The sequence below is a fragment of the Cupressus sempervirens genome, chromosome 5 (genome assembly GCF_028749045.1).
Source record: "Cupressus sempervirens isolate cs-2001-9-10 chromosome 5, ASM2874904v1, whole genome shotgun sequence".
Taxonomy (NCBI): domain Eukaryota; kingdom Viridiplantae; phylum Streptophyta; class Pinopsida; order Cupressales; family Cupressaceae; genus Cupressus; species Cupressus sempervirens.
The window spans coordinates 859,725,795-859,751,402 of record NC_143122.1 but is presented as its reverse complement, the minus strand read 5'-3'; the positions used below and the strand labels follow the sequence as shown (position 1 = coordinate 859,751,402).

General features: G+C 33.8%; 1 protein-coding gene and 1 long non-coding RNA gene across 2 annotated transcripts; both read right to left on the bottom strand.

Annotated features, from left to right (window-relative positions):
* Window positions 1–13,171: 13,171 nt before the first annotated feature.
* On the bottom strand, window positions 13,172–14,046 carry LOC149558624 (uncharacterized). The gene is made up of 2 exons (XR_016352471.1): window positions 13,685–14,046; window positions 13,172–13,462 (listed from the first exon to the last, which is right to left on the bottom strand). It is a non-coding gene; the product is annotated as an uncharacterized LOC149558624 (long non-coding RNA).
* A 1,060-nt stretch (window positions 14,047–15,106) lies between these two features.
* Window positions 15,107–16,707, bottom strand: LOC149558623 (uncharacterized). The gene is made up of 3 exons (XM_089830968.1): window positions 16,644–16,707; window positions 15,506–16,011; window positions 15,107–15,376 (listed from the first exon to the last, which is right to left on the bottom strand). Exons 2-3 carry the CDS (start codon window positions 15,992–15,994, stop codon window positions 15,107–15,109), a joined length of 759 nt encoding a protein of 252 aa, XP_089687094.1. The 5' UTR covers window positions 15,995–16,011; window positions 16,644–16,707.
* Window positions 16,708–25,608: the final 8,901 nt, after the last annotated feature.

Below are 25,608 nucleotides of genomic sequence, written 5' to 3'. Positions count from 1 at the left end.
ATGATGACCTTGTTATTCCATATTTATCACAAAATTTAATGAATTCCTCAAACCTGAAGCACATAGCATTGTCTGTTACAACTTTTTGTGGACAACCAAATCTAGAAATAATATTATTGAGTAGGAAATTATTGACAACTTTACTCGTTGCATTTTTTGTAGGAATAGCCTCTACCCACTTTGTAAAGTAGTCAGTAGCCACCAAAATCCAAGAATAGCCAGTGCTAGACTTGGGGAAAATCTCTCCTATGAAATCCAGACCCCATTGTTGAAAAGGTGCTTGAATCTCCACTGGCTTCAATGGAGTATTTCCTGAGAATTTCAGTTTTCCAACAAACCTCTGACAGGGGTCACACTTCCTAACCATAACTTGGGCATCTTTAAAAAGGGAAGGCCACCAAAACCCATCTCTCATTATCTTATGTGCAGTAGTTTTGGCCATATAGTGTCCCCCACATACTCCAGCATGCATTTCTTTCAAAACCTCTTTTGCTTTTTCTTTATCATCACACTTCAACAGAACTCCCTCAAAATTTCTCCCCCATAGGTTATTTTGGACAATTATATACCTCATGGCTTGCAATTTAGTATTCCTCTTTTCATTGTCAGGCGGATGGGGAGGAGCTTCCATATGTTGCAAGTAATATATGACATTGGTGTACCAATCACATTGGTCCATGTCACATAAGTCAGCTCTGAGATCATCATTTACTAGATTTATCTGATTAGCCTCTAGATTAGTTTCAGCCATGAGTTTGGCCAAACCTTGACCTCTTACTAACTTTGTTATTTGTATATCAATGTTAAATTCTTGGATTCTATTGATCCATCTACACCTCCTGCCTGATACTTCCTGTTGAGAAAATATATTCTTGACTGCAGCACTAGGTACAAAAGCGATAACAGTAGCACCTACCAAGAAACATCTGAAAGCTTTTACAGCCTTTACCAAAGCATATGCTTGCTTTGCATTTATTTCATACTTCAGTTCAGCAGGCTGCAGTGACTTACTGAAAAAGGCAATAGGCTACTCATATCCTTCTTGATTCTTCTGCAATAAGACTGCAGCTACAATATGGAATGATGCAAAAGAAAAAATATGCATGAGTTTTGCATAATCTGGGGTCCTCAGCACTGGAGCATTTTTTATTGCAATTTTTATATCTTGAAATGCTTGTGAAGGTTCACCATTCCAATCTATAATGGCTCCCTTCTTGAGCATCTTTGAGATGGGTCTACTGATTTCAGCAAAATTGGTAACAAATCTCTTAAGAAAATTGACTTGGCCAAAGAAGGATTGAATTCCTTTCACATTTTTTGGTTTGGGGACATTATCAATAGCTACTACCCTTTCAAGATCTATTTTTACCCCATCCTTAGACACTATGTGTCCTAATAATTTTCCTTCTGTGACCCTGAATGTGCATTTCTTTGGGTTTAAAGATACTCCATATTCCAAGACTTTTATAAAGATTTTTTCCAAATGTTTGCTGTGATCTTCAGCCTTATTAGAATACGCTATAAGATCATCCTAGTACACAACCATAAATTTGTCAATATAATCATGAAATGCTACATCCATGGCTCTTTGGAAGTTAGCTCTTGCATTAATCAGGCCAAAAGGTATACTCACATACACATATGTTCCCCATGGGATTGTGAAGGCTGTCTTGAACTGTTCATTTTCCTTTACTAGAACTTGATTGTATCTAGAGAAACCATCCATCATTGACATTAATTTAGAGCCAGTCACTTGCTGCAACATGGCTTCCATATTAGGTAAGCTATAATTTTCTTTTAGAGATGCAATGTTTAAATTTCTAAAATCAACACAAAGCCTAATATCTCCATTCTTCTTCCTTACAGAAACCAAGTTTGAAACCCAGGTGGAATGCCTAATTGGTTTGATTATCCCACCATCCCTTAGTTTCATCAGCTCTTCTTGCATTTTTGGGGCAAGGGTAGGATTGACTGGTCTTTGTTTTTGCCTAAAAGGTTTTACATTGTCCTTCAATGGTATGACATGCTGAAACAGATCTTCCCTATAAGCCTTAAGGTCATCATATGACCAAGCAAAAACATGTCTGTATTTTTTAAGTAGGTCAATCAATGTTTTCCTTATTTTAACAAGTAGATTTTGGCCAACATAAACCTTTTTTAGAGCTTCATCAGTACCCAAGTTTATTACTTCTAACTCCTGAGGTTTGGGGTCATTAACTTCTGATTTTACTCTGTCTTGGTTATCAAAAATATTTTCCAAGACCACTAACCCCTTTGGCATCTTATTTGTTTTCAACTGCATAATTTCTTGACCAAAAATGGTTTCCTTCCCATTTATGGTTTCAATCAGCCCATTGCAATGCATTTCCTAACTGTGGTACTTGTCTTCATTTAACAAAAAATTTGTAATATCTTTATCATCTTCAAAGACCTACCAATTTTCAATTTTGTCAGGCATGGAAGGTCTATTTTGCACCTCAATCTGAGAGATTCCTGTAAATGATATTTCTTTTGGCTTGATTGCTACATTCGCTAGCAGATCAGCCATCTTATTTTGAGTCCTATCTCTCCATGATATCCCAAATGCATCAAAGAATTCTATCTAATCCCAGACTGCATTTCTATATTGTTTCAATCTCTTATTCTTGGATGAGTAGGTTCCTTTGATCTGAGAGATAATTAGTTCAAAATCCCCTATGACACATAATTTCTTAATTCTATGATGTATGGCAACTTTGAGTCCTAGTAGCAATGCTTCATATTCTGCAATATTATTAGTGTAGGAAAACTTCAAAGTGAATGAATACCTAAAAGTGTTATTTTCAGGGGAGACAAAAACTACACCTGCCCCTGCACCCTCTTTAGAACTAGCCCCATCAAAGAACATTGTCCATAATTTCAGTGAGTTCATGTAACATTCAACTTCATGTTCAATGATAGCAGGTAAGTTTTCAACTTCTTGAATAATTAATTCAACCCTGAAAGCATTAATCCCAGTGTCTAGGAAACAAGTGGTATCTTTGTCAATTTCTTCTCCTAAAATGTGGTTAAACCTTGGCTCCCTATTTACCCTGACAGCTTTGTCCCCTATATGAAAAGTGGCATAAGTGAGATCACACTGTAGGCTTCCCCCCATGGCAGCACTCCATTTCCTGGAGAGTAACATTCCATAGTGTGGGGGTATATCTACCACAAGGACAGACATGGTTAACTCTACTTCAGGATATGCCGCCAATTTAAAGGGTATGGCATTTATAGTACCTATGACTGGGACCTCCCTAGCATCCATTCCTCTGCATCTACCCTACTTGGTATCGACCTTCAAACCTAAGGCTTCCATTACTTTGAAAGGCATTATAGTGTTGGAAGCTCCTGAGTCTATTATGCAATTTTTTAAGGTCTTCCCCTTTATGATCAGGCTAAGGAAAAAGGGGTCAATATCTTCTATGAATGCCACTGAGGAATCATCTAAAAACATCTGAGGAATCTGGGGAAATGATACCACTTTCCTCCACTACTAATGGGGTTTGTTGGGCAACTGTTTGATCTACAACAGTATTATTGTTTCCTATCCCACCCAACCATGACAAAGCCTTGCTCTTATGCTCTTCAATTCTAAGGAGTTCAGACAAGGGTACTTTTACAGTAACTTGAGATAACATAGATATCATATCAATAGGTTCAACAATAGTAGGTTTTACAGGAATACCTGGAGTTGGGATCTTTTGAGCAACATGCACCACTATTTGCTTGATAATATCAAGTTCTGACTTCTTTGGTTGCATAGCTGGTTTTGTTGCCTCACTGATTTGAAATTGAACCTTCTTCTTTGGTTCCCATTTCTTACCCTTAGTTTCCTTGATCTTAGGCACATCTATATTGACTTTCTTATTTGGATCATTCATCTTATGGGTGATATCCTTGATGAATACACTAGATGGCTTTCCTGCATCATTATTTATTGCTCTATTTCTCAAATTGTAGTTACTATGGACTTGTGAAATCATCTCTGCTGTAATTCTATCTCCACATTCATAATTGTTTTCTTTTGCAATCATCTTTTTAGAATCTCTAATCCTCCCGGGAAGTCCCGGTGCTTCACCCCTGTGAGCATCACCTAGATCTAATGAGTGCTAAGTGTTCCATTTATTCTCATGAGAGATGGATTCATGTTAAATCACTACTCCTGAAACATGGGTCAATGAGTTTGACTCAAAATCACACAACTAAATCCTGATAGCAATATCATAATTTGACTTGCTGTGGAAATTATCTCCTACTTAACAATCTCTAATCCTACGCATCCTCTAAAAAAAACCAAAAGATCTCGACAAAACATGTCTGCCATCTTCTTTGAGATCTATCCTTCCATTTTTATTAGTGGTGTCTCCCAAGTGAAGAGAAGTTGTGAACATTTCTTGATAAATAAGCTTATCGAAAACCCCTATGAATGAACTACAAAAATATGCAGGCATGGAACTTGTTTACAAGCTCATTAGAAAATCGATAGGCCATGGAACCTATTTCTTGTCATATTAGATACAAATTACTGAGAGAAGATGGACCCATGAACTTGGCATAAAACGTGCTTTTATCATTCTCTTTTGCTTGTTCAAAGACACCCACACAAACTTTCTAGGACACTTCCATGCTCGTCCTCACTTGTGGAACCATCAGTTGTGCATAAATGTGCCATGGCTGATTGCCTATCATAAGAGGATCTAATCGAGGGTAATCACAAAGAGATAAGCTCTTCTTATTTAGCTGGTTCGATCCTCTCTAACAATGAAGAAATTAACACTTTTTTTTCATTCTTGTCTATCTCTTTTTGGAATGAATTTTTGTTATTCTTTATGCTTCTGTTCTTGCTGTGGATTCCTCTTCTCTTCACCTCCATAATCTTTTCAATGACAACAATAACCCATCACTATCTCTTCACCCCTACCATCTCTTTGTTTTTGCAATCATCTTTTTAGAATCTCTAATCCTCCCGGGAAGTCCCGGTGCTTCACCCCTATGAGCATCACCTAGATCTAATGAGTGCTAAGTGTTCCATTTATTCTCATGAGAGATGGATTCATGTTAAATCACTACTCCTGAAACATGGGTCAATGAGTTTGACTCAAAATCACACAATTAAATCCTGATAGCAATATCACAATTTGACTTGCTGTGGAAATTATCTCCTACTTAACAATCTCTAATCCTACGCATCCTCTAAAAAAAACCAAAAGATCTCGACAAAACATGTCTGCCATCTTCTTTGAGATCTATCCTTCCATTTTTATTAGTGGTGTCTCCCAAGTGAAGAGAAGTTGTGAACATTTCTTGATAAATAAGCTTACCGAAAACCCCTATGAATGAACTACAAAAATATGCAAGCATGGAACTTGTTTACAAGCTCGTTAGAAAATCAATAGGCCATGGAACCTATTTCATGTCATATTAGATACAAATTACTTAGAGAAGATGGACCCATGAACTTGGCATAAAGAAAGTAACACTTTGTTTTCATTCTTGTCTATCTCTTTTTGGAATGAATTTTTGTTATTCTTTATGCTTCTATTCTTGCTGTGGATTCCTCTTCTCTTCACCTCCATAATCTTTTCAATGAAAACAATAACCCATCACTATCTCTTCATCCCTACCATCTCTTTGCCAATAGACCTTCACTACTTCATCTTCACAACCTTTTGAACAAGAACCCATTGCCAAGATCACTGATTTTAAGATTTTTCTACTAAAAATCAATGATGCAAGCTATATTGAGGGTGTGATTCAATTCTTAGAAGAGCTATTGAAGATCATAGTAAGTTATCTATGGTAGGCTTTATATCATAAAAAATAGTCTTTCATAATAAGAGTTTTTTGCAATTCTACATTTTAGAATCTATTTGCCTAGATAACAATAAATTTAGGCTATACTGAGTATAGATATGTTGTTGCCTAACAGGCAGGAGAGAAGAGTGATTCTGAATCTGATTTAGCACTAGCTTCTTATATCCATGATGGCCAAAATATCTTGGAGATGTCAGACACATGCATTACCAAGCGCCTTGTACCGGTAAAATTTCTATTTCAAAACTATAAAGTTAACTACCTCTAGCCAGTTGTAAATTCTTGGATGGATTTAGCCTTGGATATTGGAGAAATACATTATTTTTAATTGATGTTGATTATCATATCTTATATATTTATGGGTTATTTCTTTAATGAAAAATTCTTGGGATGGTGCAATTGCAAAGATTGAAAAAGTGCGTATAGAAGTGCTCAAAGGTTCTAAGAAAATTCTTTTCAGTAGGAATGACATTTTGTTTGTTAGGATATGTATTGGAAAGATTTTGGACGATGTATGACAACAAGACTAAGTGCCTTGAAGTCTTGAGGAAGATGCAAAATCTCACGAAGCAAATTTTGTAGTCGAATGAGAAAATCCCAAAGTACGAGGCAAAGTTAAATGAGGAAATTCAATGCATTATCATAGGAACCAGCATGTGAATCTCCCATAGATACATTGCCCTAAGGGATGAGGGATGATGAAATGGGGGGACAAGTTTCCAGGAGGGGGGGATAGAGGGTCCTTACTTTAGGGACAACACGAGGAAGACAGGGGGATAGAGTGAGGGAGGGGTGCGGTGGGGTGTGGTATATACTATATACTATACATATGTTACTGATGCAGGGGCATCACAAGATTTAGAACAATTCATAGACTCCGGACATTACATGCATTATAAATTTTTCAAAGTCAATATGGATGTAATTGGTTGGGGAGACATTAGTATTTTGATTTAATAAATGAGTGAGTAATATGTTTACTCAAGAACCGTTAGAGGAATTAGAGTGAGTCGGTCATGGGTAGTTGGAATATTTAGTGAAATCTTTATTATATTTTGTCATCCAATGAAAGGAAGCAGTAGGAGGGTAGAATAGGGCAGAGTAGGAGGAATGAATGAGAATCGATGAATGGAGAATGTAATCTGAAATGGAATAATGAAAAGAAGAATTAGGTTTCTGGTTCATATCTTGTGGTTTCTTCATTTTCACAGTTATAATTCTTTGTTTGTGATTCTCTGTATTGTTATGAACTGAGTATATTAGAAAGCTTTATCATTTACATTTCCCTTCTACTGTGTGCTCTGCATCAGTTACTTAAAATGCTAGTTATGAAAAGATATATTGCAATATAAGTCTTAAGATATAAAGTTGTAAAAGAGTAAATACTTGAACACTGCATTGAATATAATGAAGTAAGAGCTATCTTGCTGCTATAATATTCAACAGAGAGCTCTGAGCAATCTAAAAGATTTGATAATAACAAATTGCATTGAATTAGAGAGTTTCCTTCAAACTTTGGGCAACTTAGAGATTTGACAACTTTGTGTCAATGAGAATGTTCTGCTTCAAGAGTATTTTCCTTAAACTTTGAACAACTTATAAATTTGACAAATTTGCAAATATGGGAATGTTCTACATTAAGTAGACTACCTTCAAATTTTGGCGATCTGAAAAACTTAAAAAAATTACATTTGACAGTTTGTTCTAGATTAGCAGAGTTTCCTTCAGACTTTAGTCAACTATAATATTTGAAAAAGTTAAATTTCAAGTTGTTCTGGGTTTAAAAATGTGCATTAAGCTTGAGAGATCCTAGAGATGGAGGAGATAGATTTGACAGGCTATTGATGTAGAGGAGCATTCAACAACCATCAATCTTCATTAACAACATTTGGGTCCATTCAACAAGAATCTTGAGGCAATCACATTGAGACATTTCAAAACAATATCTCTATCAATGTGATAAATAATATGGGATCATGATGGGCTATTTAGTTCTCATTATAGTTTCTTAGAACTCAACACATATCAGATGTAAATCAGTAATCTCCAGGGTCTAAACTGCACAATAAGTCACATTCTTTATTAACCATTACAACTAGTTATCATCTCAATATCCCATGCATTCAAGGGGACCCATTCCCTCAATGCTGAACACACATCAACCTATCATTCCATCTGCACACAAATATCTTATCCTTCAAGAACCATTAGTGTGTACTAAATACATAAGGTCACTATCTTTGTAAACATTTTTCAGCACCAAGACATTACCCATACAAATTCTATTTGCTGTCCACAAGATGTTCCTTCTAAACAGATTCATAAACCTATTGTATTTCAATTTAATAAAAATGAACCATTTCATTCTATTTCACATCAACTAAGAATCTCAATCACCCATTTTAAATAAATACTATATTAAAATATCTAGTTGTTGACTGCCTTTTATTGATAATTTCAACCGTTACCTAATCTTTGATCAGAACTCACACATTGGATTTCTTTGCAATAACCACAAGGATCTGTTTGGGTTGTCTTGACCCTAACAAAGTAGTCATACACATCAAAATTAAACAAAACAGTGTACTCAATCTCAGACTCTATGCAGTACAAAAAGAAAATAAAATTCCAGAATTCTTTGCTGTGATAGGCTGCAGTAAGACATTAATATCTTCCAGAATATAATGAATTTTTCCAATCGCTTTGGTATATTTATTGGAAATTAGGGTGGTCATGACATATCCAAAAATTAAGGAAATCCAATGGTCCATTAATATTATATGCCCCTCGTATCAGGACAGATTTTTCTGTTGAACAAAACAAAAGCTCAAGAAATTCATTTTGTTACACTAGGCTAAGACATCATGTTTCTCATGGATGCCACCATCTCTGATCATGAAACTAAAAGCATTAGAAGGTTCCTTGAGTCTACTATAGAACACAATGGTTTCATACATTTTAGTTGGCTAAAACAAAAGATATAGTAAAACTCTTGACTGCAGGTTTGCTCATGACAGTCTCCAAGCAACTTTCATCACATCTACTTAAACCCAGTAAATATTTCATGGCCAGATCTAGAGTTAGTTTTTTCAGAATCTTAACACAATATCCTTAATTTCCCTATCAAAACTAAACTTGAACCAATCCATCTATGCAATCAGTAGTGCATGCAATAAATCCATGAATAACATGTTAGTTTATTCAGAATCTTAGCACAATATCCTTAATTTCCCTATCAAAACTAAACTTGAACCAATCCATCTATGCAATCAATAGTGCATGCAATAAATCCATGAATAACGGTGACATGGTCTGAATAAAACACAACATACACTTAATTGACTTTAATTCCAAAGTACAATTACTTGAATTTAATTCCAAAGTACAATGCACTTCTTACAAATGAGTTTTGACCTCCATTTCTCATTTCTTCCTCCTATTATCGAGCCTACTATTAGAATTATTCTTGTAGCTCTTGACTGTCATTCTTGTAGGTTCTGTGACAGTCAAAGGTGCAAGTAATCAGACTTTTAGTGCACCCTCGAAACTGTAGCCTCCCTTTTCTATTTGATCATTTCATTTTTTTTGATGAATAGTCCCTTTCTATTAATAAATTAATATTTTCATTTTTAGTTCCTGCTGATGCAGGAAACTATTGTCAAGGGCAGTGCCGTAAACTTCGATTAATTTTCTCCCCTGCAGCCAATAGCATGTTTGAATTTCTTTATTTTGTTTTGGTTTATGTTAGTTTCCTTTGTATAAAATGCTCTGAGGTTACCCGTCTTCTCAGCAAATGCAAGGTGTCACCATGTCTTCATACACTCCTGGGATCCTCACAGGCTTCTATGTAATAGAAGGCAGGGGAATCAATGCAGTTGCTTTGGGGTTGCTGTTTCAGCGAGCCTCCTTACCAGATGGTGACTTACCAGAGGGGTGGGCGAAATTCAAACCATCTACTTTTAGCTCTGCTGCCACTATGTTGATGACGTTCTTGGGGTTAGTATTTGTGCAGTCGGGCTTTCTAGATGTCATTTTTGCATGTTTCTCTGCATGCACGAGGGCCATGCATAGTTTTCTTATGGTTTATTTGACCTTGACTTTGGGTACAGGACAAAGTAATAAAAAAGACATAAAACAGTGATCTTTCAAAACTGTTTTGCTAGAGTTTTCTGCGGTTAGAGGCAATATTTCCCCACAGGACAGGAGGTTGGAGAGATTAATCAGGTTTAACTCTACCTTTGGTTAATTTGTGTGGCATTCCCACTTTTTGAGATGTTTGTGCTAGAATTTGCATATCCTTCCTATATGCATATACAGACAATTGATAGTCTAATGAAGTTTCTGGCCTCAAAGTAGAGGAAGACTTACCATATGGTCAAGCTTTGTTAGAAGCATCCTGTTACCCCAGCAGCCTCAAACAGAGCCAAAAAGTTTACACAAATCCATAGGGAAAGAAAAAGCCTCTGGTGATAGTACCGTGTGAAGTCTACTTATTCATTCGTATTCTACGACCGATACCATTGCCATGTGACATAAATGTAAAACAATTGCATCTTTATTTTGTAAGGGGGTCTGAACTGTAAATGTAGTAATTGTTGCTGAAGGGTTGTTCTATCTTTACATTGCCCAACCCTTTCCATTGTTTTGATTCAATTTTAATCTGAGAAACCATATTCATGACTATTAATTTCATTGATTATTTGTTGAGACACAAATCTACATGTTCATAGGTTTTATGGTTTCAAATTAACTTTCAATACTTGCTATTACTTATCTCTGATCGGTCTTGCTTACAAGAACTTCAACTTGCAGATTTAAATGACTTATCACGTTATTTATCCTCTTTAATATTCCATCATTGCTTCAAAATGAAAAATATTTAATCTCTCAGCCCTTACAGTGCGTTCTGTGCATTTGTACGTTCTGCTGGTTCCTATTTAAGTGTGTTGTTGAGCTCTTAAAGGAGATGTGTTAAATTGGAAATTGTTCTATATTATTAAGTTCAACTTGGTTCACCTATTCATCATTTACTATAGTAGCTCCCCCATATACTTGTATAAACTGTGTGCTTGAAGAATCACGTGTTTCAGATTTTATTTTTGGAAGAGATGATCTTGGAAAAAAAACCAACAAACTCGTGTGCTCTTGTTTTAAATGGCCCTCCATAATATTTGCATTCATGATGGCTACATAAATGTCTCCCATCATACAAACTACAACCTACTAATACCCTAATCTCCCTTGTGTGAACAAAACATCCAATGAATAGTCAACACGATGAAATAGAGGTTAGTTACCTATTCCAATGACACAAATACGATGGTTTTGGCAGTGAAGAATATATGTCACGGTACAAATCTGATTGCTTTTATGGATACTTATCTTAAGAATCTGTTATTGTGATGGAGAAAATGGTCATCAGAGAAGAAAATGGATTGTGTAGGTAGAAGAATGCACAGGTGAAGGACACATTTTTAGAATATTCAGACACAGATCCAAACCTGCTAGGAAGTCAGTCAGAGCATACTTGAGCTATTAGATGGAGACACACCCAACTAAAGCTTGGAACTGTAAGCTAATAAATTTGAGGAAAAAGCCACTCATTATATGCCAGAGCTGCATCCCTTGTTTTAAATATAGTTTAAATAAATCAAACATTGTAACTCTTCATTAGGCAGAAGCCAAAAGATAAATAAACAGTGATTTATTATGGTCAATCTGGTCAAGAATAAAATTCCTAAAACTTTCTTCAAGAAGCCTATTTACAATATGAAAACAACGATCAAGCTGAAGAAAAAAAATGATCAAGAGTATACAGCCCGATCAGAATATTTTATGCCAAATTAATGACAAAAAAAAAAAATTCCATAAATGTTTTCTTCTACGCAGCCTAATGATGAGAGGGATACATTGTGAAGTGAAAATATATCTTCTGAAACAAGTCATTTCAAGAATTTTTACAGTAATTACTAGCACTGATTATTATGCAGATTTTAAACAAGTCATTCCAACGTTTGAGTAAAGCAGATTGTATCTCATCAGAAAGACCATAAACTTAACATTAATATTTAAAAATTGACTACTTTTTGCATATATATAATCAACCAGATCAGATATTGCTGGCATATGTTTTCTATGTAACACATGTTATTTTATATCGAAGAATAATATAAGATTTATATGGTTATTGTAATTATTGTATATCATTCTTCAGATTGATCTATTACTATTGCTCTTTTCAATGAATACATTAAATGTTTTCCACCATTGTTCTTTGTCCTTGGACAATCTATCGAATAAGACTTTCTTCAAATTTTCTTGCTTTTTACAATGTTTATTGTTCTATATTTCAAACTGCATATATAAAGATACATGGAAAATTGATTAACAATTTCCAAAATGTTATGCAGGTGAAGGGTCCAGATAAATTCATCATTAGTGGTGCCGTTTTGAAGAAACAACCTTTAACATTGGATAGGTAATCTTATAAATTGCATCAATAGAATCCTTTCTAAATTCATTTTTGCATCTAAAGCTTCTGAGTAATGTCCTTTATTTTTTTAAAGTTCGTACTAGCATTTGCTAAGTCTATGTAGCAGAGTTCTAACTATTTCATTTTAATTTATTTTAAGCTTTATTTTAATACAAAACAAAAGAAAGTGCCAATAATATATGCTCATTCCAGCGCCTTCCTTTTGCTTACCAGCCACTAGCCTTGTTGCCCCAACCAGAATAGGAGGATTGGCCTCCCTCCCCACTATGATAGGGAAGTGAGCCTAAAGATATATAGGGCTGCTGTGGGCCCTCTGCATGCACCGGTGCAGAGGTAGATGCCAATTGCCCCCCGCCAAAAAAAAACTACAGGCCAGGCCATTATAGTAGTTCCGGTTGAGATCTGTTACGTATAGAATTGCCTATAGGGGCCCACTCGAAAGAAATCAATATCGCCCTATAGTTTCTTTTGGCCATGGCCCCCCATATAATTTTAGGCATAGAATTGTAGGGGCCCCTTGCATGCAGGTTCATGCAGACACACCACCAGAACTGCATGCAGGTGCAAAGATTGGGCTGATATTTCGGTTCATCCTATTATACTGGTTTCTAGCTTTAGTTACTACATAACAAAGGTAAAGAGAGAAAGTAATCCATTAGATTTATGGGCTTATCCAATAGCTATGTTATATCCCAAATATATCATATAAATATAGAATTCCAAATTTATACTGCGTACAGTTTGATGAATACAAATTAAAATTCAAAACAACTGAAAAGAACAGGTACATTCCAAAATAATCTAATCTATGGACAAAAGAATTTTAAGTGTAGTACCATATAGCTACTAAGTCTTTTGAGACTTCTGCATTCTTTAGATGACCGAACATCAGGAGTAGTGCAATCATGTACATGAAGTCAGCAGTAGCACTGTTAGATCCAAGAAAATGTCACAAATCAAATTTGAATATCAAACTTCAAAATATTAAATCATATTACATTCCAAGAAATAAAACCAGGGGCATCAAACAGTTCATGCATGTTGTCTACGAGCACAATCAGATTTGGTCAAATTCCTGATCCGCTCTGATCTTCTCAAAGGTTTTTCTTTTTGTTGCTTTTTATCTGCATCCTGCATTATACAAATACAAACTATTCTTACTAAATGTCCTTTGAAGAAATAAACTATCAAAGAAACACAGAAAGCCTAGTAACAACAAAATAGAGTAGGAAGGCCAAGGATCCTGAGTGGTTAGAGATGATCTCGTTCACATGGAATACTCCCCTCCCCCAAGATCAGTAGCACTTTCCACTTATAAGGGAATATGCTTATTGTGCAGGAAGATTGACATACTTTATAGAGAGCACAATCTGACGCTTTTGGATTCTGTATCCGATCCAATCTTCTCACAGGCATTTCTTTGAGCTTCTTTTTATCTACATCCTGAAATGTGCAACCAAAATCTATTGTTAGAAATTGTCCTTTTGAGGGAAATCAACTAGAAAGTAAAAATAGCAAGACTGAGTATACAAGAAAACATTGTAGGAAGGGAAAAGATCATGGGTGGTTAGAGAAGATCCTTTTCATCATGGAATGCTTCCCTGAAAGTACAGGAGCACTTCCACTAAAAAGGGAACACATTCATGCCCATTGTGCAGGAAGGATGATGTGACAATGGCATACTTCCTTATACAGAATACAATCAGATTTTGGTGGGTTGCATACCCAATCTGATCTTCTCACAGGTATTAGCTTTTGCTGCTCTTTATGTTTATCCTGCATTATACAAACACACACTTTTCTTAGAAATGTTCCTTGAAGAAAATTACATGAAAATAGCTAAGACTGGGTACACAGAAAACTAATGTAGGAAGGACAAAGATACTGAGTAGTTAAAGAAGATATTATTTATTGTGGAATGCTCCCCGCAAGATCAGTAGCATTTTATTCTTAAAAGGGGGAAAATGTTGACATGACATACTAATTTAGACAAAACATAATCAAATAGACAACAAAATGCTATCCCTTCTGGAAAGAGGACTACTGTTAACAAAATCCTTACACAGCAAACCAGAAATGATGTAGAAATCTTATCATAATAAAAATTTGAACCACAGAAACAAACTTAGCTCATGTAGAATGTCAGACTCTTTATGGATACATTTCCTTAAGAACTCTCATGACTCCTCTTTATCCCCAAAATAATCAGTTCCTGCTCTCCTTTCTACTAGGACTAATCCTCTTGTATCGCAATTGAACTCGTCCTCTATAAACTGAACTTGCTCTCTAAATGGAACTAACAGCACTGGATTCTAGTTAAATGTAACTATCGTTCTAGACAACAAAACTAACTCTCTGAAAAGAACTGAGCAGATCTAGTAGATCCATAACCTATAGATCAAATCAAGCTCATTTAAAGGCTGCATATTTGCATGGCCCTCACATCTAGGGATATAAAGATGTGAATCATTGCCCATTGAGCATGGAAAGAAAATAGAACATCAGCAACAGGATTCTTAATAATTAAAAGTAATGTTTGAGATGACAACAATATGATACTTGACAAGGATAACAAAAATAATGCAGATGTATATGACACCTTGAGCATTAGTAAAATAAGTTACATTATACCATATGCAGAATCAATGGAGGAAGAACTCTTATGACAAAATACTTCAAAATCATTGAAATGTTTCATTGCCAAGAGCAATAAAGATAATAATATGAAGATAAAGCAGCTCATTAGATTCTACTGCATTAGAAAGGGAAACAGTATTAATGTAAAATCACCTTATTTATCATTATTGTGAGACTTCCATTAAACGAATTTTCCAAATAAATTTCTCCAGCTGCCATGTTTTCTTGGTTTGTGGTTGAAGTTGAATCGCCCTTCCTCTGAACTTCCTGGTTGGGAATGTAAAATGAACTTCTTCCAATATTTGAATCGTTCCACATGATATCTTTCTTTTTGCCGGAAGAGCTGACCGTCTGTACTAGAGAATACTCATTTAGAAGCTGCACACTAGGCACACAAGAATCCTTCGCCTGCAATGACAACATCTACTTTAAAGGACCTTGTTGAGCACGAGTGTTCTTTGTCTGAATTTCTTTAACAACTTCTAGGGAAGTCCTAGGACAGGCATATGTTGTCCTTTTCTTGTACCAATTAAGCACTATTGCAGCTGCGCAAATAAATGCACCTGTAACTCCACAAAGCAGGTAACTTCTTACAGATTTCACTGGAATACTAGATAACAGTGCTCCCAAATGTTTACAATCTTCTGTAACAAGAACATCCAATACCCTCAAGTGTTTGGAATCTTCTGAAACAGGGACATCCAACATGTCCAAATGTTTGGAGTTTTCTGCAACAAGAACATCCAATACCCAATCCTTGGCCTTTTTTCCCTCTAACATCATAGTTTCTATCTGTTTGGGGCTCTCCAACGCTAGAGTTTTAGACTGGCATGATTCTAGTGTGCCAAACTGCTTAAGCACTGCTAGACCATGGGTTTCATCTTCGTCAATCGCCATGCTGAACTTCTCTATATTTTCATTGATTGGCAGGCTATGTTCAACTAAATCCTTGTTAATGAAAAAGGCCAATTCATTGGCATATTTATTGATTGACAGGTCCAAGTCCTCTTCTACTATTTCACTCATTGGCAGACCGAATCCATCTGCATATTCATTGAAAGCTTGCAAATTAAGACCAGCATAATACTTGCTGGAATGCCATGCAGATATACAGAAAATAAGCACAAAGAGCACCGCCACTAAAATCAGAATCTTAGTTTTGAAACAAGAAGATCTATGACTTCTTTCCATTCCTTCGTATGTATCCTCGAGGCCTTCATCATCGTCCATTCTGCCTGGCCGATAGCGCAAGAATTGTGGCCTAGGAAACGTATACGTAGATTTATCCAGTGGGTCATAACGTCGGAGGTCTCGGTCTCCTCCCAAACTCCCAAAATTAGAAACATCTTTATTATTATCTATGGATAACATGTTTATTATCTTTTCTAATCTCCTCAGCAACTCCTCCGAAGACAGGGGTTCCAACGTTGCCAATGTATCCGCGTCCTCCTTTGACTTGGGTGTTGAGAAGCTCTCCTTAGCCATTCTTCCCAGTTGGACAACGATGCAAAGAAGCAGGAACGCACACAGAGAGGGAAAAAAAAGAGCAGCAATGCAAATACAACAACAATGCAGAAACAGAGCAACCATGCACGGAGACGAAAACGAAAAACAGAGCAACAATATAACAATGCGAAATGACAAGAGGCAGTTGAACGGTCATATTTCGAAATACCTGAAACTGCGCGCGTCTGAGATCCGTCGGTCTGTCACACGGCGACATCAACGGCAACCCTCCCAATGACTCTGCCTGGAAACAATTTTAGGTCACCATTGAAAACAAATCGTATCCTTGGAATGTCAAAATTCATTGCAATGTCAGCTAAAATTTGTTCTCGATGGTGACCTAAAAATTGTGTAACAGAACATATCGAAGGATCTGTCAGGATTTATTTATGCCTTCGCCATAAATGGCGTCCTAAGAATTGTTTGAAGCGTAATAAAGCCTATAGCCCGACTCAGATTTTCTGAACCTTCCTGTATTAGACAGATATTACTCTTCATGCGTGTCCTGTATGGGAATTTTCTCATAGCTGAGGTAATCCATCATTTACACTCGGCAATAACCCCATTAATTTGGGTTGACAGATTTAATGGGTCTTCAAGAAAAGTTGGATTGGATCTTTGATTCAATGAATAAGTGTGATGAAGACGCTTGTAAGTGTTTAGCTTAATCGGATTCTCACAGATATAATTATGAAATCATGAGCATTGGGAATTTTATCTTGAGGGTCAAACTAGTGAGCAAAATTTCGTTGTTCTCAATGGTCATTTCAATGTTAGAAAAATGAGTTATATTGTGGTTAAAACTAGTTGGTGTTGATAAGTCTTTGGTTTATAAGTGCAATTGAATAATTCTGAATGAGTCTACTAGAGATTAAGTCTTGTCAATTGCATTGCTCCAACATCATAAGAAATGAGGTTGGTATCGTGTTTTAGGTGGATTTTAGCATAATAGAAATCCCTTAGTGTTTGACTCATAGGTAAAGAAGTTCTCTTAACCTTCAACCAAAAAAAATTGCCATTAGAAAAGGTAATTGAATTTTATAGTATCTTGGAATCATATGGTCTATGGTGTTAAATGATTTATGATATTATTGTGCATAGTTTCCAATATCAATTGTATGAATTTATTTTTTCAACATTTTGGAATCAAAGTTAATGATATAGTATATTAATAGTAAATTAAAAGTTTGGTTGAAATAGATATAATTCTTTTTTAGGCATGAATAAATGCTATTTGTTCAGCACTATTAGTTTGCTCTGTGTAAATTCTTAACTGTAATCATTTACTTGTATTTTTTATCAGCTTTCTTCAATTTTTTTAAAAAAAATGCTATTTGAATTACAATTCTTATTATGTTTATGACAAACCTAAATCTCTCCAATCTATGAACCGTATTTGATTAAAAAAATCAGCTTGACTATAGGAAAGCTTGATGGTGATTGTTAGAGTAGGAGAAGATATATTGATGGAGGAAAAATGGGTCTATTACAATGTTATTATTTAAATAATAATTATAATAGACATAATTCTAATCTTAATTATGATCATATTATGATATAAACTTAAATATTGTTCTAATTTTAATCTTAGTGTAGATCTTAATTTTGGTCATAAAACTAAAATTTTCTATCTATAAATGTAACTTGCATCATAATCTTAACCTTAAATTTAATCTTAATTTTGATCAAAATTCTAATTTCATGATGTAACCCCTTATTTTAATCATAATTGTAAACCTAAAGTCTATTCGCAACCTTAACCTAAATCCTAATTTTGACCTTATCCTAACCCAAACATTAAATTCTAATCGTGACATAAGGGTTAGAGAGGGGAAAATATAAAGGAAAAAACTTAGAGATATATAGGAAGATATAGGTTAAGAGAGAGATGGTATGATAGGGAGATATGGAAAGATAGAAAGATAAATATAGTTGCATTTGAACTATATATATATATATATATATATATATATATATATATATATATATATATATATATATATATATATATATATATATAGTTTATTCATCTTTAACAATTAAATTATATTTGTGAGAGTTAAGTGATATTAAATAAATAACTTCTTAATTAATATTAAACATCATTTAAATTTTATTGTTAACAAGAATTTTTTGAAGAATTTGAAGACTATATACCTTACCCAAGATTTTAAGTAGCTAAAATAATTTGTTGAATTTAACTGTTGAGATGCTTCATAGACTTTTCTTTTGAAATCATAACAAAATTGGTGAGCAATTGTTAGGGACAAAAGATAGAATTCACTATTTTTTATTAAATAAGCAGAGGAAACTCTCAACTACTATAACAACCCTTAGTTTTTGTGACTTAAATCGATTAAGAAACTATTTTATACTAGAAACTAATTACAAAGCCAAAAAAGGAATGTAGACGAAAAAGCGTAAAACAATATAGTATAATAGACATATTTCAAATTATTGAAACTTTAACATTTTTTATAGTATGATTTTAAATATGAATCTTTTCCATTAACATTTGGATCATAGTATGATCCATCAACAATATAACATTAGAGTTTCATTGAAGTGATCTTAATATTCTATTGATGAAAAAGAAATTTGCAAAAAAAAAAATATATATTTCAAAATCATTGTCTAAATTCAATTGAAGTTTTCTAATGTAATCTAATCTCATCAATGAATAGATCAAAGATTGACACAAGACAGATGCTTCAGAATACCATAATTCTTTATTACAACTTTTTTTGCAACTCTACTCTACCTCTACAATGAAATAGAACACCTACTTATTACAATTTTGAAAATTACTATATTTGGCAGATTTTTAAGAAAAATATTTTTTTTCTATTTTTGATAATTTTTAAAACTCATCCTATAAATCTTGATTTTTCCCAAGAAAAGCTCCCAACCAAGGCAAGATGAATTGCCAATTAATCAATGAAATCAAAAATATGATTTCAAATTTATTGCAAACACAACTTTCCAAAAAAATTGGAAAAAATACAAAAAGCCAAATTCAAAGGTCAAGATGATATTTCAGGCTCCCAAAAAAATGTTTAAACAACCACCTATTGAGCTGAGCTCATCGGCAATCCAAATAACTCCTTCTAATGCAACTACTTGTAAAATTTCAACCAAAACCTACATCTGAGTCAAAAGTTATGACCTAGAAGTAAATCTTGACCAAAATCCACATCTGAATCCACAACCTTGACCCTTGGATGGCCCTGCATCATTTACCCAAATATGCATTTATTCTAAAATAAGGTATGAAATCTTAATTTTTATTTTAGGCTTCAAACTTGGTATTTCTATTTGGCATAGTAAGGTGTTCTAGTACTTTTCTATCGATATGATTGTAGTTTGGAGTTTTCCATGTTATAATCTTACTATGTGTCATTAGCTTGAATAATGGATAATAGAAAATAAGTATATTGTCATAGACGCAAATAATTATAATAATAAATACATTTATGTTTTAACCAATAGTAATCCATGTCATATCAATCTATCTGATTGAACTAATTAATCTAATATTGATTTAAGGCACATAACTAATCATAATAGTTAATATGTTATATAACTATACAACTAATAAAAAAAGTAAAAAAATAAACAAATAATTTGTTCTATAAATATAACAATCTACAAAAAGATCCTACCCTATAATTAAATAATTAATAAAAATCTTACCCTATGGCTTAATGGTGTTGGCATAAATAATAGCGTGTCTAAAAGGACGTGGCTCTTCACATGGGTCATACCAACCTAATTATAGGTGGTACCCCTAATCACATCAACATCGAAGTTGATACCATCACTATGGGGAAAGAGAAAAGGTTGATTGGATAACGACACAGGCATCAAAGAATGCAACCATTATTCATGTTCGTAACTAAAATCAAAGGAAATATTGGACGTTGGAAAATTTAATGGAATAGTGATAAGTTCCCACATCATTGATCAAGTAGAGGACTAGTTATAGCACACAAAAGGAGCAATTCATCACATGTTGATTAGATAAACCTACATATCGAATGCTTTAGGATGAGTCAGGCATTAGGAGCATTACTAGTTGATCAAACAATACAAGCTAGCCAAATATACACCAATCGAGCTACCAAGCAGATAAGATAAGGATAGGTCCCTCACACATTGTGATCCTCGAGTTTGAACATTGGTTGAATATAAAATTTGTGTAGAACTCTACCATATAATTAAAGGGGCATGTGACTATGTGTTAATCTGAAATCATGTTAATATATAAGAATGAGATAGCCATCTATAACAAGTAATAAACGAACACCATAAATATTATATAGAGCATCTTGTGTATGTGTGTGTGTGTATTTAATGGTATACATTGTGATTTAATGAGAGGAGTATTTAATAGATTAATATTTATAAATTCTAAATGAAGGAATATAATTGATAAAACAAAATTCTTTGATTTTTCACTATACTCATGGGAGTTGATAGATTGTGTTATATAGGGAGAGGTGGAGTAAAACTAGATGGTTTACTGGTGTCAAGTGCCCTATGATATGTAAACCCACACTCTCCTTAGGATAGGTATAGTAGAAGAAATATGAAATCAATGACTTTACCATATTAATTATTGGATATATTAGAATGTGATATTGTTGACTTAATCTAATTAAGTTCCCTATGTATAATTAAAGATTAAAATTTGACTACTGACAGCCTTCGAGAAAGGGGTCATCACACTATGTGAGATAATGTTTGGAGATCATTAGATTGCTTGATTTGTGAACACTAGAAATGTGCTATAGACATTGGCCTTGTGGTAAAGCAAAAAACTTACCATCATGATGACCCAATTTAAAACTCTATCAGTTGTGCCTCCATTATAAGTGGATGTAATTTGGCACTAAATGTCATGCTAGATGTTTTATTGTATCTCATTGATAAGAGGAAACTTGGGTCTAGCAAATGGTATATGTCTTCTGGAAACTTAGGTTGTGGGACAAGGTTGTTGTCCTCCATACACGTACCCAAATCTCTTAGTGATTTTTTTAAAATGTAGTGCATTAGTCTGTTAGCATATGTATTGATGTTCTATATCAAAATATCATCCCTTATATTAATAATAATCTTCATAAATTTGGAGTTTGATGATAGAGGATATTGTTCCCATACCCATACATCTATATTTAAATTATGTAATATAGCCATATGTTTAGACATTTTCAATTTTTAAAATAGTATGTAGTATTATAGTCAACATCTATCTCAAATCTAGTAAAGCATATTATGATTGTGTAGCCATACCTAGATTTAATTGGTTATCATGTTCAACTATAATATTAGTCATAGATTTATTCCTAAATTCCATTATCTAGTGTCTAAAGAATATCTCTTTTGCACCTCTATCCTTAAAAGGAACATATAAAAATTTCCTAGATAATCCAATAAGGAAAATAATGTAAATAAAAACCAAAAGAGCGATAACATAAGAGAAACTAACTACAAGAGAAAAATCTTTAGAGGAAAAGAAGTATCCTCTAAATTACTCACCCATTGAATTTAAAGGAGTAACATTTTTTTCTCTTAGAGGATAAGGTTAATTTATATGTAATTAGTTTCATATGCTTGCCTTGATCTAAATTATAGTTCTAAATTTAAGCATATATTCCTCGAATAAATTTCTAAAAAAAAAAGAAAAGCCCAAAACATGTAAAAGAAATGATAAGGTTTTGAGGGTTGTTAGATCTAAGTGTTGTCTATAATTGGTGTTAATGAGAAAATGTATTCTCCACAAACTTGTATCATACAAACAACAACAAATCTATTGTGGAATGGTGAATGGGAAAGTATAGGCTCCCCACAACAATGAATTAGCATGAGCATAAGATGGACAACTATAGTTCATCTAAGTTTCACAGTGGACAACTATATTAACCTTTGTTGCCAAATACCTAGGCTTCAAAAAAAAATTTAATCTGTTATCTTCTTGCATGAGTTGCTTATGTTAAATATATTATTCTTAATCTTTCAAGAAAAAGAGCTAGGATTTATCAAAGAAATCTTGGAAGATGAAAGTTTCAAAGTTTCTTAAGTTCATACCTTCTCTGTAAGAAACTTGGACTACTGTAGTTTTATTCTAGCAAGACCCTAATGCCCAACCATGTTTCTTTTGTGAATTTGGAGATTCATCAATTGGTTGAGATTCCTCAACTCAGTGGGTTATTTTAGTCTAGAATAGAGGATATATATGTCATTTTCTTTTTCATTCTCACATCACATTCATACACCAACACACAAGTATAATAATCAGAGTTAATCCTTAGCAAGGTTTTCAAAAACAAAATAGATTGAATACTTTGACTAGAAGTTTCGAGAATTAAAGTAACTTTTTTTTTTTTTTTGAGTTAAAATTAATAATTAAACTCCAACAAAATTGGTTCTAACCAATAAGAAATTAGAAATTCATATACATAAATATATTTTAAAAATAAAAGACTTCATGATTTAGAAAGTAAGATTCTTTTACTTTCAAAACTTAAATAATTAATAATTAGGGACTAGTGAAAACATTAATCCCCAGTAAGGACTAATAAGAAATTTTTATATTTTAATGATATAATTTTTTGTAATATTTTTTATAGCAAGATTATTTTAATTTAGTATTTTTTAATATAAAATGCCTTTGAATTATTTTAACAAAACAACTTAAAAGGAAAAAAGGTAAATAAATGATTTCTTAAAAAATGTAATTGTAATCAATTAATTTTATTTCAATTAATGAAAACGTTTGTTCAATATTTTTAAATTGTTTAAATAAATAAACAATGTTAGGTCTTTTGATTTATTGATTAAGAATAAATTTATATTTTGGGTACTCAATGTAGTGCAGGCACTATAGGAAATGAATCGAGGTCGAATACATATTCATATGGTTACTTTTGTCAACTAGATTGCAACCTTATACTAAAATGAACCTTTAGTACTCTAGTGAAACATGGACTGATCCTTGGCATGTGGGTATGTCATGATAAGGATCAACCTCCAGTATAATGGGTCAACTTCTCTTGAATCACCTTTTGAAAATTAACTAAACTTCGTTGGAATTGCAAGGGGAAAGAGTAAACTTCTTGTTGGGGGGGGGGGGGGGGATTAATTAGTAGTTTAACCTTGGACCCATAAAACTTTCACTATTCATTCATTACATGAATTAACAAGTAAGTTGAAATAACATGTAAAGCATATGCAACAAAACATATAACCATGTAAGAATTCACACACATAACACCAGATATGATTACCCAGAAACCCTCCAAGTCGGAAGGTAAAACTAGGGCGAAGATGACACCCACAAATCTTCACTACTATAGTAATAAAGTGTATCCAATGAAGGTTACTATGTTTTGACCATGAAACATGATATACCCTATGAAAGGTCTACCTTGTTAAAGGCTTAGAAAGACTGTTTGGGCTCACCTTGTTAGAGGATTTCAACACCCTATTAGAAGTGTGCCTTGTTAGAGGACTTCAACTTAAAACTAAGTAAGCACCTTGTTAAAGGATTTCATACAGCCTGTTAGGACTATTTTTTTAAGAGATTTAATTGAAATCACCTGTTAAAATGTCTTAGCATAGATCTTGCGCTTGGCAATTTCTTGCCTGATAACAGATCACCTCTTAACAATATCTTCTTGATCCTTCATGATCAGATGTCTCAATGTTGTATCCTTTAATCCATCCTCTATTCTTCTCTAACTAATTTTGCAATTCACCCTTTCATCATAACTTCTAAGTCACCTTGCTCCTTCAATTCCTTCCACATTAACTCTCCTCTATCATTAAGAGTTTTAGGCTTCATCTTCCTTAAGAAGACTTAGGTAGCTTAGGGTTAGCTATGAATCTACAGTTGAGATTCATCCATTTTGCCACTTAAACCATCCCTTTTTCTATTTGGTTGCATGTAATTGCATAGCAAATCTAAATATAGATTCATCCTTATCTCCATAATATCAAAATATAATCCTAAGTTGGCTCAAAAATGGTTTACATAGTTTTTTGTGTCATTACAAACAAATATGTCAAAACTATGTTACTCATCATATGAAGCCTTTAATGCTCAGCATGCACTATTATTTATACTGTGACTTAGTAACTACATTACTCAGCATCCACTATTTACTCGGCTCCTAAATCACTCAGCATGGTCTATTTGCTCGACACTTGAGTGACTCAAAAAATGTGTGACTTGGCACTCATTACAATTTGGCATGGTCTAATATTTATATGTTGTGCTCGACATGTATTACTAGTTCAACATGAACTGAATAAATAGCCTAAGTGTGTTGACACTCACTTGTCAAAACTAATATGAGATAAAAAATCCCCCTTTGATGTGAGTGTCAAAAACACTTGAATATACAATATTATCCTTAATCTCTTGAGCATAACATATCCATGACTCAACTTATATACAAGACTTCAAATTTTCAAATTTGTGTACTAACTTGTATACCTCAAAATTTTATAACTCCCCTTGAGTTAATGTGTCATATTTGGTTCCAAAATTTGTGCTCCCTTTGACTTCAATATGTTTTATCTAATACTCTTTCATTTGATATGCTCTCCTTTTGCTAATATATGTATCTATTTACTAATTTCTCTCCAAAAATGTATATCTCTTTTTTGTTCATACTCCCCCATATTATATCTCCCCCTTTCTGACACTTATGTCAAATGGGTTATACACCTATGGTGTGTTTCTTTAGAAAAGATTTATGGACATCCATAATTATCCTTAGAGCTACATTCCAATTATCACATGCAAAATCCAATGATTTAATTTGGATTGTAATCTCAACAAAAATGTGTACTAGACCATCTAAAGTAGAAAGATTGGGGTCTTTCTTCAATATATTTTCAGCATAGCCTAGCTCCTTGTGCATTATCTTTATATGTGGGGTGAGGGTAGCCTGAATACTTGTCAATTTGGCTCTAATGTTAGCCTCATCTGCTGTTAAGATAGCTAACTGACTTTGTGTCTAAAGCAATGTTTTGAAATGCTTCTCACTCTAAGCTAGATTTGTAGGTAGGCTTGCACCTAATGCATATATTTTCCTTTCTAGACATAGAATGTGACTTTTGGTCTCTTG

What these genes read in the sequence shown, in the direction of transcription:
- LOC149558623 (XM_089830968.1), bottom strand. Translation starts at nt 15,994, where the DNA reads ATGAGTGAAATAGTAGAAGAGGACTTGGACCTGTCAATCAATAAATAT. An exon ending in TTATTTGCGCAGCTGCAATA is followed by an intron (nt 15,377 to 15,505) that starts GTGCTTAATTGG and finishes TTGTCATTGCAG; the next exon opens with GCGAAGGATTCTTGTGTGCC.